The sequence below is a fragment of the Camelus bactrianus genome, chromosome 6, assembly GCF_048773025.1.
Source record: "Camelus bactrianus isolate YW-2024 breed Bactrian camel chromosome 6, ASM4877302v1, whole genome shotgun sequence".
Taxonomy (NCBI): domain Eukaryota; kingdom Metazoa; phylum Chordata; class Mammalia; order Artiodactyla; family Camelidae; genus Camelus; species Camelus bactrianus.
In genome coordinates this window covers 63998217-64019981 of record NC_133544.1, presented here as the reverse complement: position 1 = coordinate 64019981, position 21765 = coordinate 63998217, and the positions used below count along the sequence as shown (strand labels likewise).

At 45.8% G+C, this 21765-nt stretch overlaps 2 gene segments (V, D, J or C); both read left to right on the top strand.

Moving 5' to 3' along the window:
- Positions 1-1410: 1410 nt before the first annotated feature.
- Positions 1411-2057, top strand: LOC141578034 (T cell receptor alpha variable 10-like). The segment is given in 2 exon segments: positions 1411-1466; positions 1694-2057. Coding segments are annotated over 2 exon segments (420 nt in total).
- A 2131-nt stretch (positions 2058-4188) lies between these two features.
- Positions 4189-9454, top strand: LOC141577938 (T cell receptor alpha variable 12-2-like). The segment is given in 2 exon segments: positions 4189-4319; positions 4516-9454. Coding segments are annotated over 2 exon segments (408 nt in total).
- Positions 9455-21765: the final 12311 nt, after the last annotated feature.

Here is a 21765-nt window from a genome sequence, read left to right as displayed (position 1 = left end):
AGGGCTGAATATGAGGCAAGATACAGGCCAGTCCCTCTGGCAGTGCTCTGTAAGGTTGGACAAAGACCCTTTTGTTTCCTGCCCTTTCTTTTGGAGGAAATACCTTAGTTCTGTGCTCCTCCCCATCTTGCAGAGCTTTTCCCCATATCCCAGGGACTAAGCTCTGCCAATCAGTCAGTGCTAAGTATGAAGGGAGGTAGAAACAGGCTCCATGGAATGTACTTTGGATTATTGGGTATAAGGCCCCCTTCACTTCATTCCTTTCCTTATGGAGGTAAAAATCAGTTTAGTATCTATTCTCAGTTTTGCACGGCAGTGCTAGTTATAGAATGCCCTCCCTTCCTTTGTTCCTTACTGTCCCAGGGGACCAGGCTCTGCTGGTTATTGAGCACTGAGTGCAGGGAGATAGAAAGCAGCTCTACAGAGGGCACTTGAGGTGCTGGGAACAAGGCCAGCTCCTTGCCCTGCTCTGCATTTGCTTTCTTCTCTCCTTGTGAAGGAAAACCTCAGTTCTGCTCTTCCAAGCCCACACAGCTGCCTTGGCTGTAAAGGGCATGTCCTCTGTTTCCCTTTGTTTCTTCCTGCCCTGAGGGGTGGCTCTCTGCCTGTCATCCAGCGCTCAGTGTGAGGTAAGATGCAAAACCGCCGCCCAGAGGCTGCCCTGAGAGGACGGGAGGGCATGCTCACGCCCCAGTCTCACTCCCCTCCCCCTGGGGGAAACCATGGGCACAGGCTACCTTCTTGGCACTGAGCTAACCTGATTTGGCCAAAGGACGGATGTGAGTGCAGTGAAGTTGCCCTTCTTCCCTGTATACACGTGACTGCTCGCAGTTTGTGCTTCCTCCGGTGCGTTTACTTTCCGCTGGATTCCAAACTTCTCTTCAGGGTATTTTGGTGCTAATATCATTGTCAGAGCAGCATCTGTGTAGCAAAGAGAGCTCAGGTTCCTACCCTGCCTTCTTGCTCATGGTTTGCACCATGTCTTTTAAGCCTTTCAAAAATTGTCAGGTAAGTGTTATTATATCTGTTTTCAGCTGAGAGAGCGCCTATCCAACACAGGCAGAATTCAGCCTGAGGTCTTCGAACACGTTTATGCGCCAAACCACAGTGCTTACGGAGACATACGGGGCTTCTATTCTGAACCACGTTACAATAGTGAGGAGGAAACCTAGCAAGAAGTCTCATCACTTTTAAGCAACTGTAAGCTCTGACCCCAAGGTGGCAGTGTTGGCATTGGCTCTGCCTAGAGACAGGATTGCCCAAGGGTAGCAAGACCTGGCCTTTGACTGACTAGGTATGCGGTCTCTGACTGGCTGAGCGCACACCCCGAGAGTACCTTTGTTTATGTAAAAAAATAAAAGATGTTGAATAGACAAGTCAGTTTAGGGGACAGCCCTGAGCAGAAGAGGAATGGCAAAGCATCTGAGGACCTCCCTGGTGGCTTTGTGGCTTTATTTTTATTGTAAGTTAGTGAAGAGGATTAGCCAGGTGGACACAGGAAGCCCAGGGAACATTTCCTTAGGGTTTTCAGCAAAGACATATTGCACTGGGGTAGGAGGAGGCAAGAACATGGGGCCATTTTATGATTCTCTTGGGATTCACTGCGGTCAGGAGGAAGGGATACAAAGTAGAAGGCGTTAAGAGTGGGTGATCGCTCTCTCAGACCTCATTTTGCTTTTTGATCAAGGGTGAGCGGCCAAAACCAAGTGGAACAGAGTCCTCCATCTCTGACTGTCCTGGAGGAAGAGAATTGCACATTTCAATGCAATTATACAGTGAGTCCCTTTAACAACTTAAGGTGGTACAAACAGGACACCGAGAGAGCTCTTGTTTCCCTGATAATCATGATTTTCAGTGACAGTGACAGCAAGAAGTCGAATGGAAGGTACACAGCGACTCTGAATCCAACTGCCAAGTACAGCTCCCTGCACATCACAGCTGCCCAGCTCAGCGAGCCCGCTGTCCACGTCTGCGTGGTGGGCGCAGCGCGCTCCGCCGCACTGGCAGCCAGTACCCAAACCTGCGCCTGGAGGATGTCGAGGAGGCCCGGGAGGTGAAGCAGGAGCAGTTTTTAAATGTCGTCTGTGATTTCGCAAGTGAGCTACTACTTCTCTCTCAGACATGATTGAGTTTGATATTGAGCCTAGATGTCTATTAGCATGGAGGGTCCTCACTCAGTACAGAAAGTTAAATGCTCCACTCGGCTGTTCCCAAGGGTAAAGCCATCATGTTGCTACTTGCCGCTGAAGTAGATGATAATTTTGGTTGAAAGGGAGAGATCGGGTCTGTGTGGGGTCCAGCTACCAGTAGAATGACTAAGCGGACAAGCAAAATGTTGATGAGGCTGATGACAATATTTGATAAGATTCCTTCCTCTAGATAGATCTTTAGTCCTCATTTAATGGCTATTCAAGTCCTCAGAGAATGTTCTGTGGGGAGAGATCTGCCTTATCAATATATCCACGTTCCACATCAAGGCAGAATTCAGATGCTGCTCCAGCTTTTTATATTGCTTTCCACAACTGCTCCTTTGGAGCACATCACTGCTCAGACTGTAATGCCAGCATGATGGTGGCAGGCACAGTCCCTCTGAGGCAGCTGGACTGCTGTCCCAGTTTCTTCAAATATTAGTATTCTAGGAGAGAAGCTTCAGGGACAGACTGCCTACTTGCTGTGTATAGTCCTAGGTTACACAAATCAGTGTGATGCTCCTTTTTGGAACAATGAGAGAAATTTAAATATGGTTTGAGAATTAGGTGAGATAAATATTTATCTGAAAGGCATCTATCAATTGAGAAAAACAGGAAGGATATAAACTAAGGAATTAAAAATGTTCAGGTCCGGGTGGCAGAAATGTGATTTTTTTTTTGTTTCTTTCCTTGTCTCTATTTCTAATTTTGTATAGTTTACAGTCTCTGCTTCTAAAGTCAAAACAAAGATTACTTAAAAATAAAACCTTGGGGACTTCTGGTTTCTCACTCTGCATGTAAGCAACTTTGAAATCACCACCTGTCTTAGCAACAAGTAAAAAGCAGAACAGATTGAAAAATTAACAACTCTCCTTGGATCCGGAGAGGGGAGGGCAAAGGACAAACTGCTGCCCCTAAGACTGGAGAGACAGACAGCGAACCCAGAGAGCTGCAGCTCATCAGAGCAGAGACTCAGAGCAGGAAATGCAGCAGGAGCCAGTGCTGGAGCAGGACAACCCGGACAATACTGGTGAATCGCTGGAGGCTCAGTGTGGACAAGCCTGAGAGTGAAAAGCAACCACAGAGGGACCCCGCAATACTGTGAGATAGACCCCCAAGAGTCCAACCAGGTGTCCACGGTAAGTATTAGAGAAAAACCCCTAAAGCTTCTGGAGGATTGGGGGTGTGAGCTGTATTGAAACGCACCAGAACACAGTCCTTTACGCGGCCTTCCCCAGGGAGGACGCTAGGTAACCACAACCCAGCCTGCTGGGGTTCTTACTGGAGCCTAACTGACCCCAGGGAAGCAAAACACCCAACTACACCCAGTTCTAGCCCTCCTGTCCCTCTCATGGGGAGAGAAAAAAGCAGACAAACACTTGGGAAGTTCTCAGTCCAGAGGCAGAGGCTCAGTGAAAGACTGAGACCTGATCTCAGGACCGTGGATCACTTGCCGTCCCCGCACCTCACCTCCACGTTACTAAAGGCTTATTCCAGCAGTTCCTTCCCCTCAGCTCATCGTGCCTGGCCATCAAAAAAGAATCACAAGGCAACAAAACGCAAAAAAACACAACCTTAAGAGCTTCATTCAGACTTCTGCTAAGTTTTCAGTGTGGGAACGTGGTCATTTGGTATAACCGCTTTAGCTCAGACAAGCGCTGACGTTCGATGTAAAACATATGCACACACACATCACCCTGTCCCCACACACACTGACTTGGACAAGGTGCTTCTCAAATTTTCAATTTAACTGAAGTGGCAGATTTTTTCTTTCATCAGTTCATCATAAGGGTCTATGTTTGAATATTTCTTTGATCACTGTCTTGAGTCCACAAGATGGCAGTGTCTTCTCAGGGACCCTGTATGTGTGTTCCTGTGTGTGTTCATGTGTGTGTGTGAGAGAGAGAGAGAGAAAGAGAGATGAGAGGAGGGGCTTGGTGGTGTCGCCGGAGGGATGTTCCCATTGGTAGAACAGATGCTTTTTATGATTTTGAAAGCAGAAGAATTAGAAATGTCTGAGTTGGACTCATTTTTTAAGGGTCTAAAATTTGAATCCTCGGTGAACAGAAGAGGAGAGAATGCTGAAATCCTCAACAGGTTCCCTAGTGACCCTGTGGCTTCAGCTGACCTGTGAGTCTGGGGCGTTTCTACGGGAACATAAAGCTCGGTGTTTGCAGTCCTGAGCTTTTTAGGCCCGTGGATAGAAACATGAGTGTTTTTTCCCTTAAATAAGGGAGGGTAGAGGTGGGAGGCCTGTGGAAAGATAACTTAGAGTCTGGAGATTAAATGTCTTCTCTGACTGGCCATTCGCTGTCTCTTTGCACAGGGATGTGGAGCCGACAGAAGGGAGCGGCGCAGAGCCTGAATGTTCCAGAGGGAGCCACCGCCTCTCTCACCTGCTCTTACAGTGACAGTAATTCTCGGAACTTCATGTGGTACAGACAGTATTCGGGGAGAGGCCCTGAGTGGTTGATGACCTTTTACCCCAATAATGACAAACAAGAAGGAAGATTTACAGCGCAGGTCAATAAAAGCAGCCGCTATGTCTCCCTGCTCATCAGAGACTCTCAGCCCAGCGACTCAGCCGCCTACCTCTGTGCAGAGAGCGCACAGCGCTCCCCCGGCACCTGCGGCCTGTGCGCAAACCTGCTGGGGCCCGGCAGTGCCCGATACAGAGCTTAGGCTGCAGGCAGAGAAGTTCTCTCTGTTTCCTCAGTGCAAATGGGAACTAAGAGTCAGTTTGGGAGGTTAAATTGACTAGGGAAGTATTCTCATAGTTCCGAAAAGAATGGGCCCTGAAGGGAAGTTAAAGACACAATATTGGTCCAAATGACAATTTGAAATATTTTCCGGTCTTCTCTTTGTGTTCTAGTTTTATACCACAATTTTACTCAGTGGGATTGGTTTTGTGATGCTTTTATATGTGACCAAATACTTTAATATGATAACTCTGAGTCCAGGAAAAAGTTTGTGGCCTGATGGAATATGGCCTCATAATAGATACAAAACTGAATTGCAGGGGAAAAAACTAAACGTCACGTTCATGGTAAGGCTGAAATATGGTCTGTTAGACGTGACATTGTTTATGTCACCCAAAGAGTGGGAAAGCTTGGAAAGGAGGAATTAAGGTTTTTTTTAAACATTTTTTATTGATTTATAGTAATTTTACAATGTCGCATCAAATTCCAGCGTAGAGCACAATTTTTCAGTTACACAGGAACATATATATATATATCCATTGTCACATTTTTTTTCTCTTTGAGCTACCATAAGAGAAGAATTAAGATTTTTATTCATTTTTGTTCACATAGTCACTGACTAAAAGGATGCAATCTAATCAGAATTTGCCTCAGATTCTCATTCTACAGACTTATGACTACAAAAATATTTCCAAATCGTAGAAAAATATTTGAAAGGCAGTGAGAAAGAGAATGAAGTTTTGCTGGAATCAAGATGCTAAAATTCTAGTTCCACTTTTCTCGCGCGCCTTCTGGCAGCCATGACGCACTGGGAAGAGCCTGGTTTGTGGTGCTGTCTTGAGTATCTTCATGCTATTAATGAGACATTTGATTTTAGGCTGCACTGTTATACATATTTCAGGATTGGTTTAGGATTAAATGAGGTAGCATGCAGTCTTAGGTTGAGTTCCTTAAAAGTAAGTCCTAGTTTGGGGCTCCCTGTGGTCATCATTTTTTGAGAAAAGCAGGTTGAGATGAAAAGGAAAAGACTAAGAATGGATGTAGCCCTGCTGGGCTCCTGGTCCAGCCTGACCTCATGGGGCGATGTGGACGTGAGCTGCACCACAGAAGTGACCCCTGCCATCTTGAGTCGTGGGGGCCAGGCAGCTGACTTTTGTGCTCCAGGACAAGGCTGCCGTTGGAACAGGGACACACCCTAGCAGAGAATGGGGACTTTTATTAGCATCGATCAGTTTTCTGGGGAAGAGGGCAACGGTGAGCCTAGAGTTGCCAGTACTCGCTGCAGCTGGGGACTGGGTGCACTGCCTGGAAAGGGGCTCTAGGCTGGGCACCAAACAGCAGTGTCTCCTGCTCACATGGACCTCCCTTGTCACATGGTCTGTGTTCAATAAATGACAGGCATTATCATTACTGTATTTAAAATTTTAATTTTTTCTCCATTTAATGATGTTTATAAAGTCAGTGTTACCAATCTGGAAGAACTCAAATAATGTAGGGTAAAGCACTTAACAGAAAAAAATTATATATAAAGAATTATTACTCAAAGCCAACACTCAAAGTTTTTTGAGAGTAGTAACCAAGGAGCCAGTATACTATGCCCTTTGTTCCTTTGGTCAGTCTCAAAATGCTACATCCCCACACTGGACCATAGAGCATGACATTCTGCCATCACTTTCAGTCCATCTATAAATGACTCTGATGATTCATAGTTGATGGCCCCGGGCTTCCATGTATGGAAAGAGATACCATCTATACTAATAAATGACTAATATTACTTTGTTCTTGGTTTATATTTAAGAATGACGGACTGGTAGCAGGATGGACCCCTTATGTCATTGTGCCCATGTCCTCCACAAGTTTTCTTCCTGAATGGAATGCCTGGCCAGCAGCTGGGCATGTGGACTCACCATGTTAATTGGCAGGCTTCTTATAAGGATGAATGAACAGGGAGCTGGTTATTAAGTTGCTCCTCCCATTCCCCTACACCTCATATCAGTTTGAACACAGCTTCACTTTGTCAGCTGCTCACAGGAAAAGCTCCAGCATCCCAGGTGTCTCACTTCAACCTCAGTGGAGGCTACGTGCCCGGGTGGAGGCTGCCCCACCATGCTTCCCCCACGTAAGCGCAGCAGCAGGATGGAGAGCGCAGAGGGGGACTGGTGTAGCTGTCCCCCATCATATCCCACCTTCAGTTTGTCCCCGTGTTCTGTCCCCCCTGCCCTCCCTCACACCTAGTCTCTTTCTCAGTCCAGAACCTCTACAGGGTCCTAAGGAGTAAGTTTCCTTCCGCGTTTCCAACGAAATCCTTTCATAGCTCATTCCGGGCTGTGCTTTCTCCCTCTCTGTCTCACTCGTCAGGATGCTCACGTTTGCTTTCTATCTGATGGGAATGGTTGGTATCTTTCATCTTTTTATTGTTTTTACTTTATGGATTTAGGTTCATCCTGTTTATACTTGTAAGTTTGATCTCAGTGGGAAGTTTGGAGAGAAGGGAGGAGGTACATATGCTTGATCAGATTTTTTTTTTTTTGTGCACAGTGTGTTTTTTATTCAAATATATTTAACATATAACATTGTATAAGTTTAAGGTGTACACCATGTTAATTTGATACCTTCAGGATTGTCATTGTGGCGATAATTAGCACCTCTATTCCATTACATAATGTAATCAGATGTTTTGAATCAGAAGCACACCCGGCAACATTTAAAATTTCAAACTGACTATATGATTTGCTCTAAAATGTGAAAGAAAATCTATCAGCAGGGTCAAGAAGTAAATCAGAAGCCCAAGGGAGAAGCAGTTTCAAGCTGCTACAAGGCAACAGAGTACTCAGAAAGGAGGGCATTGTTCTGATCTTTTGAAAAGGACCCCAGTTGGCCAGATCCTCACCTCACCTGAGATTTCTCTTCTTAGTTGCTTCAATTTTGGGTTTCAGTAGTCTCTGTGCTAAAGGAAGCTGAGTAGGAAAGTCTTTTCCCTTGAGAGTGTCATCGTACTTTTAGACCGCAGAGTGCATTTCCCGTGTCTGACAGGCCATCTCCCACCTGCACGGGGTGCGGCTTGCGTGGCCACATGGATTGTCACTGTCACTCTGCCCCCGCGTCCCCCGTCCCCTGCAGGAGCTCCTCTCACTTCCGGTTTGCTGGGTGCACTCCTGCCGGCTCTGCTGAGTTCACAGAGCTTTACTTTTCTTTTTCTCAATTCTTTCCAGAATCACTTCTTTATATGCCATATTTTCCTTGCCTTCATAATTTTGCTCGGATTTCTCTGCAGATGCTTCTCTGCTGACATTCTTCTTAGTGTAAGGTCCCCTTAATGTGGCATAATTTATCAGTCTATTCTGACGATTGGCAGTTGGAACAGGACTTTCACTGTCTCCACTTATGTGCTGCCTAAGTTATTTTCTCATAGCTTTAGCAAATATCAAAGTTGTTCTCCTGAAAACGAGTCTTCTTCACACTTCCTGCTGGACAAAGAAAACTGTTGCTTTTATCAGTTTGCATTGACTAAATAACTGATGTCACGTGTTCTAGGCTGATTTTAAGTCTCTGATCTAATTTAGTTTTTCCCTGTTAGCACCAAGTAAGGAGATAATCTCTATCCCCTCTCTGCTGCGCACATCCCGTAGCACGAGGACATATGAAGCTCAGCTCATCTGAGGCCATTGATCTTATCCTTTCTGTCTGATGAACGGTTTAAAAAAATAAAAGTCTCTCAAGGAAATTCCAAAGTCTAGAATATTGTTTTCTGTGACTAATTTCTCAGGGAAGTAAATTACTCTTCTATTTTTACATAACCCCTTATTCATTTTAGTATTAATACAGCCTACTGCAGAAGATGACATCATCACAGATCGGGGAAGGAAGGAATACATTCTGCTGATTTTGATGCTCATGTTTCAGAAACGAAAAGGACTCAGCTCCCACGGATCGCTGGTTCTGCCTCTGGCCTCCAGAGGGCGACGTTGCACAAATGAGACATTTGTTTCTGTTTTAGATCATCGCCATCCTCTGAGCCCCTCCTCCCGCAGCCGGCTGATGCGTCCTATTGATGTCTGTAAATAGCAGACTGTGACGAGAATAAGAAGCTAGAAAGAATCCAAACTCATTAAGAGGAAGGCTCTAACAGTTCTTGAACCTTATTAAAGCAAGGGACTTGTGCAGCCCAACCTCCCCACGCCTCCTGCAGCTCCGAAGTCTCGGTGACCTCGGCTCTGTCTCACCTGCTCCGTAGCCTGCAGCGTTTCCAGCGCTCAGCCATGCTCCTGCTGCTCATCCCAGTGCTTGAGATGGGTTTTGCCCTGAGTAAGTAACACCGCATTCCCTTTCCACTTTCACAAAAGTGGCGTGTCCTAATTGTAATCTGAATAGGGACCCCTTTTCTTCCTAGCCAAGCCTGCACTGTTTTTACTTACGCAGCATTGATGTTTCAGGAGGAGCTGGAGCCCAGTCAGTGACCCAGCCTGAGGACCACGTCTCTGTCTTTGCAAGGGCCCCCGTGCAGGTGAAGTGCAACTACTCATATTCCGGGAGTCCTGCGCTTTTCTGGTATGTCCAGTACCCCAAACAAAGCCTCCAGTTACTCCTGAAACACATCTCAAAAGAGAGCGTCAAAGGTTTCACGGCTGACCTCAACACGCGTGAGGCATCCTTCCATCTGAAGAAACCATCAGCTCAAGAGGAAGACTCAGCCATGTATTACTGTGCTGTGAGTGACACAGTAACTGGTTTTACAAAGGAAGCCGAACACAAACCCCTTGTGATTCAGAGAAAATATTTCTAAGTTCCCTCTTTGGCCACACGGGGGCCCTCTTTCCCTAGAGACTGACACTGAGTTTGCCTCTCAGGTACAACACCATCAGTTGCCAAAGTTGGCTGTAGATTAACCTGAAAAATTTGTTCAAGAAAATTGTCATTACCTACTCTGCCCAAATTAATTTTTTAAATAGTAAGTGTATTTATTCTATATATTAGCACCGGGAAAAATACTTTTGAAATAAACTGTAAGACAGCATAACGTTTTTTTTCTTGTCCCCGAGAAACTCCCCCAGTTTGAGTGGCGCAGTCCCACGTCTCCGGCTTGTCTCCCCCCCGCCCCCCACGTGTGTTCATCGCCACGTACTGAAGCTCAGCTCCTAAGTGTAGGACACTGCTTCCTGACACATGGTTACTGACCCTTCTGCAGCTAATGCCTTTCCTCTAACGCACTTCATGGACTCATTCTATCCAAGTCAGGGTCCAATCAGAAGGAAAAACACAGCAATTTGAACAGGGAAAGTTTAAAGAATTATCAACTAATACAGCACATTAATTACTAACGGGTAAAAAGAACTCTGAGGAACATAGGAATAGCAATCTGCAGGGAGCCGCTCTTATCGCTAGGGTAAAGCCGGAGCTTTGAGGAAAGCGACACACTGTGATACGTGTCCCTTTCTCCTACCGAGGCGGTAACTCAGGCCTCACTGTGAAGTGTGTGGCTGTCGCCTGCTGGACAGGGAAGCTTGCTGAGCTGCCAGAGGAAAAGGCTGGCGAGCAGGAGAACACCTCCTAGGGGTCCCACACAACTGACAGGAAGCCGGCAAAGGAGTGCTGCTCAGCTTGCCTGGGAGCTCATGCAACGTGCCGGGAGACCACCTGGGGGGCTGTCACTGAACGTTGCTAGAGGTGAGCATCACCGGTGTTCCGCGGGCTGGCCATGCACTGCAGGGGCAAGAAGTGGGAAGCACGCCAGGACCTGGAAGCGAAGCTGCGTCTTCCTGCAGCGTCCTCCCTGTCGCCTCTGCTGACAGAGCTTACCACCGTGCCGGCTGGCAACGGAGAAGTGTCTACAGGGTCCATGTCCGGAATCACCCTCCGGATGCATGGGTTATATACCTACTGGTGTGACTCCAAATGAAAGGCAATAAATTTGATGAGCCGCACACCCCATCCTTCTGCTTACTAATCTGTTGCAGACACACTTCCACACACATTTGACCTTCCAGACAACAATGAAACGACTCTGTATTTCTATCTAACAAGCTAAAGCCGTCCTTTGAATAAGTGAAGAAGTTCTCATCCTCTGTCCAAAATGAGAGCACCTGTAGTCCCAGCAGTCACTATGGGTCACTGGTTGTGTTAATCATTTCTAAAACTCAGAGGAAATTCCACCGAAAATACTGTTATATACAGACTGAATTGTAAAGTTAATCTCTGACAATTTGTATATAAAATAATTATGGTGAGAAAAAGAAGAAGAAAATGGCAGTACATACAAGGGAACACACACATATAAGGAGCAAAAGGAAAACACAGAAAGCTACTGAGTCCCTTGATTCTGGATTTGGTCATGATGCTGCAATTGACATAAATAGCTTCTTCTTTTATGACGTGTTTTATATTTTCCTGCCCTCAGCCATAAGCTCAGGGGTTTGGGTTACATACCTAGTGGTGCAACTGAAATCTTCATCCTCAAAGGATCTGAGTACTCAATAATCTTGCCTTGTTATTTGTCGTTGTAATTTCCATTAACCTTCAGTACCAGGCCTGGAAGTGCCAAGAGCTCCCCTACAAGACCTCCTGGGTTCCAGACATAATCTTCTTTGTCCCTGTTATGTAGCAGCAACCCAGTTCCTCCTTGGTAATTGCTGTCAGTCACTCCAGGCAGTAGTGTAACCTCTTTTTCTTTTTTCAGTTGCAAGACAATACGTAACCCAAATGATGACATGGCAGTCTCATCTCCCAACTGAATGAAACCGTTGTTGTGTCCCCTGGTGAAAGCATTCCTCATTGTAGAGAAGAGGACCTCCAGACCAGCACAGCTCGGAGTTACAAGCACTGGAAACAAAAACCCTGCTAGTGGGTTACTGGTAACAATAGCGAGATGACCCACACCCAGGGCCACTTCCTTGATGGCTGGACTCACGAATTCTGGTCATAGGGGGAGAAAACGGCATGTAATAGTCCCTACTGTGAAGCACACACTGCGCCTTGTAAGACAGAATCTCATGGGATCCACGGAGACACATGCAAGGAAGAGACCCCAGACTATTCCACTTGAAGTTGTGTCGGGGATTGCTGGGGAAGCTACAGATATCTGTGCCACACCTTGTGTTGGAAGTAAATACTGAATATTTCTCCAGGCATACTTGTGTTTAGGGTTCTTACCTCTGAGTCCTGTCTCATTCCCCTTTATCATCTCTCCAGCTATTACGTGTAGGAGGTCAGACCTGCTGTGGTGCAGTTTGTCGGCGGGCCACCGGGGGGCGGGCTTCCTTCAGCCGTGGTTCATGTTTGCCTTCAGGCGCTGGTTTGACCTGCCTGCCTCTGAGGCCACAAGACAGATGGCTTGCTGTGCAGAAAGGGGCTCTTGGTTCCTGAGTGAGGAGTTTCTACAGCATCCAGCTGGAGACTAGAGCTATTAGATTTGCTGTATTCCAGGGAGCAAGGATCATTTTCCACTTCCAACATGCTTTCTGCCTCTCACCTACTTCTTGTGATCTTCTTATTATACAGTAAGTGATGCCTTACCCTAAATGTTAATGCTTTTTTTTTTTTTATTTTCCTATAATCCTAGTTAACTTTTAGTTTTCTTGTCTGCCTCAAAACCCTCCTCCTGTGCATTTCTAACATAACAAGGCGATTCTCTTTTAGGGGGAACCAGTGGAGACTCAGTGACCCAGACCGAAGTCCCAGTCACTCTCCCAGAGGAGGCACTTTTGATCCTGAACTGCACTTACCAGACCATTGATTCAGATCCATACCTTTTCTGGTATGTGCAGTATGTCAACAGAGCTCCTCAACTCCTCCTGAAGGGCTCAACTGCAAACCCGAGGCCTGAGCATCAGGGTTTTCAGGCCACTCTTGTTAAGAGTAGCAGGACCTTCCACCTGCAGAAACCGTCCGTGCAGATGTCAGACTCGGCCGTGTACTACTGTGCTCTGAGAGACACAGTGAGAGGGGCTGCAGGGGGAGCTGAGCACAAACCCGGAGCCAGCCGCAGGTGGGGTCTGGCTGTGGGCGGGCCTGGGAGGGGCTGCTATTTTCTCTCTCCAGCGTTCTGTGTGCTGGAGGCACCCTCAGTGTCCTGCCAGCTGTGATGCTCAGAGGCAAGAACCTTGGAAAGCTGGGATTGCTCTACAGAGAGGAACTGGGGTAAGAACAGTGGAAACAGGAACCTAAGAGCTCTTCTCCAGGAATGCGTGTTTTCAGCCCACCCTCTTTCCCAGGGAAGGCTCATATCTCCGGGGAGGTTTCGCTAACTCTGATCAATGACAGTTCAGTTGTTCTTGCTGAAATATTTCACAACCTGTTAATGGAAGTTCCCAGGGCACATTGTTCATGCACAAATGTGTAACTGGAGGCTAGTCTCTTGTTTATACAACTCAGAGCAGGACTGTGGGTCTTGCTGAGTTTCACCTTCAGACACTCCAATTTCAGTGACTTTATTCTCTCTTCCCTTGACTTTTCCTTCCCTCGTGGTTGCTCCAGAAATGCAGCTGCCTAAGTCGGTTCAGTGAGAGGAGCGTCCTGACAAGCTGTTTCTTCTGTCAGGGGCGCTGCGGGTCAGAGCAGCCTCAGCAGCAAGCACTGCGCACGCGGTGTGTCTTGCTTGCACGGGGCTGACACGTGTCCACCGTCTTCCCGTCGTCACAGCAGCTCTTTACAGACACTAAATAATGATCCCAATTCTGGACTGGAGGACCTGGGCTATGAGAAAGCCTGGACCCAGCTCCTGGCCCTGACTGTGTAACCTGCGTATTATTTTTATCATTGCATTTATGCCAGGGAGCCTCCTGAAGTGGCTCCGATTCAGTGGCCAAGGAAACATTCAGCTGTCTGTTTATAAAAGGAGGAGGCCACTTGGAGTCTTGTTCACTGGGAACCCAAATGTAAAAAGTCCCCAGTTTCTCCACACCAAACAAGCACAAAACAGAGAAATGACCATATTTTTCAAATACCAAAAAAAAAACCAAAAAAACCAACCCAACAAAACCTTGATGTGGCAAGTATGTCTACTCAGTGAGAGCGCAGGACTCAGCACTTTCTGTTCTGCTCTAGTATAAGTTAATTAAAACAAATTCTTCTTACACAATTAGTCAATACAGGTGTGATGTCAATACAATGTGGAAGTTTCTAGGCACGTGAATAATTTGTGCCAAAACAAAACCTAGGGGCATGTTTCTCACTATTTAAAAAGCCTTAACTCTAGTGTTAGCAGGATGGATTTTAGTGGCTTCAAGAACTTCTAGGGTTTTCAAGTCAAAGCTGAGAGTGAGGATAAAAAGAAAGCAGGGCTGTCTCCACCTTTGCCTTAAACATACTGATTTACTAAGAGCAGTAACCTTTAAAATCTTGATGGACCTGGTCTTACTGGAAGTATGTGTTCTCATGGACTGGTAAGTAGGGCTGTGAGACCCGGCTCCCCAGCACTGACGGATGCAGAGTTTACTGACTATGATCGAAGAACAGACACCAGCGGAGATTGAAGTCTGCTGGTATTATTTCTTTTATGCTTCTGAGAAATTTTTATTTTATTTTTTCTGTAAATGGTAAATATTTTAGTTCAATTTTGATAATCCAGATAAATAGCTAGCTCAATTAATTTCCTCAACTTTGGGGACTTTTTGTTGAAGTTATGGTACTAAATTCCTGTCTTAGACACTTGAGTGGTCAATGCCTTATATTAGTAACTGATGTAATTCCAAGGTTGGCGCTCCTTAGAAATCTGACTGTTTCTCAGTGCCCAGAAACTTGAGTTTTGTTCTTTTTTTTGTTTTTGACGTATAGTCAGTTACAATGTGTCAGTCTCTGGTGTACATGCTGGTATTTTTAATAGGATTTCTCTTGCTTTTAATAATTCTTTGGTTCCAAAAGTATATATTTTTAGGGTTTTCCTTACGCCAATTTCCACCAATAATTAATAGATGCTGTCTGGAAGAGGAGGGGATATTTCAAAATTACATATATTGACTTTTGACAAGAATTCTTGTATTTAGGCACTAAGTAGAATTTTCTGAATTTGGTGTTGCTTACAGACACCCACAGCTAATTTGTGTACACACATAAGTGTATTTTTCCCTACCGTTGATGCCATGGCATACCCTTGGCAGTTTTGTGACTCAAGAGGCATGATATGAAATCATTCGTTAACAACAACCATTTTGCTGATGAGTTTATCCTTGTGCCCTTCCCTCCGCCTTTTCTCTCCGGTCCAGCTACACAGAACAGTACCTTCCATGTGCTGAGTGTATGTTGCACTCAAGTGGAGGCTACTAACCTGTTTGAAGGGTATCTAAGCACTTTTCGATCTATCTGAAATATGACTGGTTGAGGAATTAATTTCCCATGGGTGAGATAATTATTCGTGAGGAGAATATTCTCATTTCATATTCAGTTTAAATGCAAGCTGCCTTGGAGTGGGGGAAGCTTTTCACCTACTCCAAGAAACTAGGGGAGAGTGTCACTCATTCTCAAAGCAGGAAGCATCTCAACATTCCTCTTCTCATTAGCAAGGATGTGGTGCCTTTTTGGTCACTGATCTGTGTCTCTGCTAAAGTCCTGCCCATCACAGAGTATCCTCTCTGCATCTCTGCAGGCTCGACTCTTGTCTACACCTCTTGGGACCATGCCTTCTGGAAGCACAATGTGGGGCACAGCAGCGAGAAGAGACATCTGTTTTCCTGCTGGTTGTAGGAGATGTAGCTGAGACACCAGATCATTGTCATTTCATCATTTATAGGCACAACTGTTAAAATGCAGATTTTAATAGTTGTAGCAATTTAATGGTTACAATAGTTCTGAAGAACGTAGTCACCATCCTTACCTAACAACGCATTGTCTGTACACCCAATCTGAAAGTAAAGGCTGCCTTCTGAACTCCTATACACTGGGTTTTGGACACCTGAGCATTCGGGGTTAAACATCTTGATAAAAAGGCCTAAGAAGGGGAGAGGGAGATGGAAGAACAAGAAACATAAACACTGGAAATAAGACATTCGAGGAGGTTTTATTCGCCCAGTGACATCCATCAGTTCTCCTTTTCTAACGTGACCCTCATTCCACGTGCCTGGGCCCTGACTGCTACATGCAGGCAGGAGAATTTGTTTTATTTACCTGCTGCTCACACGACTGAAAGGAATTTGAGATAAGAATCACATCTTGTTTTCCTTTATGTGTTATTGACAGAGGATCACACATCGTGGATAACTCTGTACGTTTCCAGAACAAACGCTTGCGCTTAGGGATTCCTGAACTTGCACAGCAGTGTGAGAGCAGCTGGGCGATCTGCTGAGCCAGGGAGCCTTGTCAGCCTGATAACTCTGCTCAAGACCCTAATTTGAGTAAGAGCTAAAATAAAGTTCTTACCTGGTGAGAAGTCTTTGTAGGTGAATATCTATCCTTTGAAAAATATGATTCTTGTGTTCAACTGACTTAGAGCCATTGTTACTAGATTCACAGCACTGCCCTGAGAGCCTCTGCAGGGGAGCGTCACAGCTGTCGGCCCCAACAGTGTCCCCGTGCCTTAAAATAGTTTCTGTGAGCAGGGTACAGTGTTTGGACTTCCGTAATACAATCACAATTTGCATGAACTAAACACAATCTTGGAGAATTAACAGGCTATGAAGATGACCCTGTTAAATCTTCTGCGGGTTTTGTTTCTCTAGCATAAATAATTTCACTGGCAACTAGACAAACATGCTGACAGGCAATGAGTAACCAGTGCTTTCCCTCGAGCTTCCTGAATTCTCTAATAAACAAAAAAATAGGAGACTGATCAATAGCACACACACGCCCCTGGAGTGAAGGGTGCCTGGCTAATACTATTAAGCACCTAAACCTGACTTTCTAAAAGAAAATACTCAGTTGGATTAAAACAAGGATATGACAAGAAGTTAAAAGATGGTGTTTCATGAACCAAGTTACGTAAGCAAGGTCACCTGTCCCTCCTAAGGCGAAACGTGTAAGCCTGCTGTCACCCAAGTGTGGTCCAGGGAGCCCCGAGGAGCCCCTGTCAGGGAGATTTACTGAACTCAGTGAGTGGTCTCTCTTATGTTGCAGATCAGCACTCAGCCAGAGATTCAGAATGACCCCCCTGCAATTATCTCTCTCTCTGTACACATCCCTCCTCCCTGGTCCCCTGGTCCACACATTCGAGGTGCTTCGGGATCCCCAAACTGTACTCTGTGTCAATCCCACAGGGAGATGGCTGGGCTCTTTTTGGTAAATCCCTCCTGCACTGGTGCCTAGAAACTGCTTCCATGGAGAAAGCGGAGCAATGTCACGACTCACCTCATCTGTTTTCCTTATCTCTGTGCTTTTCTGTGAAGTCCAGTGTCCAAAAATGGTTTCATTGATTTTGTCCAGTTTTCTTGTTGGAAGCTCAGCTCTGTGTCAGTGAAATGTAAGTCAGAGTAATTTATTATTATTGTATCTTACAAATGTATCACTCCTTGATGTTGGGGGACAAAGCCCATATCATTTAACCAGAGATTATTTGAGAACTGCAGTAGATCCCGTTTCCTCCATGACATGTTGATTGGGACCTGGGGGATGAGTAGAACTAATTCAGGTAAAGGATGAGAACAGAGTACCGAGGAATTCCTAGGCAGAGGGAGCCTTCCCTGACCATGGGGAACCGTGGAGAAATATGCAAGGAAGAGACCCCAGACTATTCCACTTGAAGTTGTGCCTGAGATTATTTGGGAAGCTATAGATACCTGCACCGTGTAGAAAATAATTGAAATAATTGAGTATTGCCCGAAGCATTGTCTAGGGCTCTATTCTTAGGGTCCTGGCTGATTCCCCGTTATCATCTCTCCAGCTGTTAGGAGGAGATCAGACCTGCTGTGGTGCAGTTTGTCGGAGGACCACCAGAGGGCGGGCTTCCTTCAGCCGTGGTTCATGTTTGCCTTCAGGCGCTGGTTTGACCTGCCTGCCTCTGAGGCCACAAGACAGATGACTCGCTGTGCAGAGAGGGGCTCTCACTTTCTGAGTGAGGAGTTTCTATAACATCCAGTTGGAGACTAGAGCTGTTAGATTTGCTGTATTCCGGGGAGCAAGGACAATTTTCCTCTGCCAACATGCTTTCTGCCACTCACCCAATTCTTCTGATCTTCTTATTATACAGTAAGTAACATTTTACTGTAAATGTTAATGATTTTTCATATTCTTATAATCATAGTTAACTTTTAGTTTACTTCTCTGGCAGAAAACCCTCCTTCTGTGCATTTCTAACATAACAAGGTGATTCTCTTTTAGGGGGAACCAGTGGAGACTCAGTGACCCAGACTGAAGTCCCAGTCACTCTCCCAGAGGAGGCACTTTTGATCCTGAACTGCACTTACCAGAGCACTTATTCAGATGCCTACCTTTTCTGGTATGTGCAGTATGTCAACAAAGCTCCTCAGCTCCTCCTGAAGGGCTCCGCTGCAAACCCGAGGCCCGAGCATCAAGGTTTTCAGGCAACTCTTGTTAAGAGTAACAGGACCTTCCACCTGCAGAAACCGTCCGTGCAGACGTCAGACTCGGCCGTGTACTACTGTGCTCTGAGCGACACAGTGAGAGGGGCTGCAGGGGGAGCTGAGCACAAACCCAGAGGCGCAGGTGGGGTCTGGCTGTGGGCGGGCCTGGGAGTGGCTGCTATTTTCTCTCTCCATTGTTCTGTGTGCTGGAGGCACCCTCAGTATCCTGCCAGCTGTGATGCTCAGAGCCAAGAATCTTGGAAAGCTGGGATTGCTCTACAGAGAGGAACTTGGGGAGGAAAACTGGAAAAAGAAACCTACACGATCTTTTCTAGAAATGCCTGCTTTCAGCCCACCCTCTTGCCCAGAGACGGCATAGGATTCCTGTGACGTGTCACTAACTCGGATCGGCAGTTCAGTTGGTAGATGCTGAAACATTTCACAACCTGTTAAAGAAACTTCCCCGGGTGCATTGTTCATGGACGCATGTGTGATCTTGAGACTAGTCCCTTGTTTATGCAACTCAGAGCAGGATTGTGTGTCTTGCTGAGTTTTACTGCAGACAATCCAAGTCAGGCTGCCAGCCCATCAAATACGGACAGGCGGATACCCAGAAGCTGCAGCAAAGGGAGCCTCTGGGGAGGGGGCTGGGGATACGAAATAGTCACCACCAGCAGGACAGGTGAGGGCTCTTCCAGCCCCTGTGGGTGGGGCAGCGGACCGGGGCCACCAGCTGCAGCCCTGCTGCTTCTTCACAATTCTTCCTCTTTAGGGGCTCCCCCGAATTAGTCACCCTCTTACCCCACAACTCAGAGCCTCTGCCCTTGCACAAGGTACCTCTGCTGCAAAGTTCTTCCAGTGTCCTCGGGTGGAGTTTAACTTAAATCAAATACAGCAAAGTTCTGCAACTTAAAATTAGAAATAGAGATAAATAAATAAAAATCTACTGCTCCCTCAAAGAACTCTTCTGGTTCCTGAATCACTTAGATGACACATTTATAATCTGGACCCAAACAACTGTATTCTTTTAAAGAAGGAATGCAAGTAGATATCAGGTACACGTTACGTGGGATACAAATGAGCTCAGCCCACCGCCATCCTGCTTCACTTCACTGCACGTATCAGTTGCCTTTTCTCTGCCCTGAGTGCATCCTGTCCACCACCGACATCCTCTGCTGTGTGTGCCCTCATCCCCACCTTCTCCAGACAATATGATTCAGGTTCAGCAGCCTAGTGCCCTTGACATGTCATCCTTAAAAATCAGGCCACTTTATTTCATGATAAAAGAGTCTTTTTCTTTAATAAAAAGTAAAATTTCCATCAGAGTCAGATGTCCTCGGGAGTGAACAGTTCAGTGTCAGATCTGTGCTCTCCTCTGAGGTGGGGTGGAAGCCCCTGCGCTCACACCATCGTTCTTCTGTGACTCCTTCATCCTCAGCATTTCCAAGCAGAGAGAGACAGATGAGCTGGACTCGAAATCGCAACTCAATCAAACAACTTCCTCAAGAAGTGGGACCAGCTTTGTCTCTGGTTTACCCGATGGAGGAAGGCACCGCTCTCTACATGCAGCTGCCAATTACAGGAGGCACAAAGGACGGGGACATAGTAAACGCGTCAGAAATATCCAATGAACCACGTCCACAGTGTGGAAAACTCTCCAGGACAAACTGATATTTTTCAACTATAAGAGCAAGGAATAAATGGGAATGAGGAGCCCGTAGACAAGAAGAGGCTTAATTAGCTTATCAGTCATTCACAGTATGTGGCCCTTCGGTGGAGGTGATTTAATGAAACTCAAGGAATTGACATTTGAACACGTGTTGGATACTGGACTTTAAGGAATTATTATTAATTTAAAGTGTGCTGATAGCTGTTTTTTTAAAAAAATAAAAACTTAGAGATATTCCCTAAAATAACCAAACACAAAACATTATGCTTCTTGGGAGTTAAAAACTTCAGCATGAGTAAATGTGGTGGGGGGTGCATGATACAAGGCTGGCCGTGAATTCATAACGGACACCACTGAGCCATAGGTCCCTGGGCTTCACTGTTCTGTCCTGCACACTTTTGTATATACTTGAAATCACATTTAATAAAATGAACAGTTGAGATTAGCTAGATTCCAATCCCGTCATGTCCACTGCAGCACGACTTTTGAAGCATTCTTTATCTGATCTGTGCCTCAGTTTCTTGGTGTGTAAAATGGTCATAGTAAAACTGACCTCATGGGGGTAAGAATTAAAGAAAATCATTTACATCTCTACATATTTCAAGTTATTATAAAATTAAATTGTATGTAAACACACACATGTGTTTTACATAAATAAAATACAATTTTAGCACAGGTACATGGCGTTGCATCTGACACAGCAGGGGCTCAGTCCATGATGAGCATTATTAGCGTAAAAAGCAGAGTCGTTCCAGGACCTACATCAGATTTTCAGTCATGTCCTGTTTTTATAACATAACATAACATAACATAACATAACATAACATAATCTTTGATGTGTTTTTCAAGAAGAGAACCAAGGTTCACTGAAGAGACAGGGACATCTGGACATTGTTTGAAGGTGACCCCACGGGTCCAGATGCCCTGTGCTCAATGTCCCCATTCACAGAGCCCCTGCCCAGACAAGCCCCAGGCCCCGACAGAGAAGAGCAGGTGACTGATGGTCAACATAAAATGCTCTTCTCGGGGCCCAGGCAGGGCCACGATAATCCCCCTGACTAGATAATTTAAGCTGTAGTTTCCACATTTGCTGACAGACCAAAGAGGAAATGCTCTAAGAATTGATCAGTGTTCACAGCAGCCTTCAAACTGATTTGGTTTCAGCCTTGCACACTGTTGAAATAAACATTCAGCAAAATTCCACTTGTCAAGGTAAAAGCCGACGAAGGAATGGCCTTTTCCGCCGGAACAGACATACCACTAACAGCTAAGTTTCAAGTTGCTAAACCTCTCTAGGTTATGGAGGATTCTCTCTCCTCTTATGTAAAGGGTATGTAAACATTTTTCCAATACATCTGAAGTATGACTGACTGAGGCATTAATTCTCCCTGAGGTGAAGTGATTATTGGAGAAGACGAGATTCTCATGCTGTATCCAGTTTAAATGCCATCTGTCTTGGGAATGGGGTTAGCTTTTTCACCGGCTCCAAAAAACTAGGGGAAAGGGTCAGCCATCCTCAAAGCAGGAGGCATCTAAACGCCCCTCTTCTCATTAGCAAGGATGTGGTGCGTCTCTCATCTCCGCTCAAGTCCTGCCCACGCAGAGTGTCCTCTCTGCATCTCTGCAGCTCAACTCCTGTCTTCACCTCTTGGGACCGTACTTTCTGGGAGCACAGCGTGGGGCACAGCAGAGAGAGGAGACATCTGTTTTCCTGCTGGTTGTAGGACATGTAGCTGAGACACTGGATTATTGTCATTTCATAATTT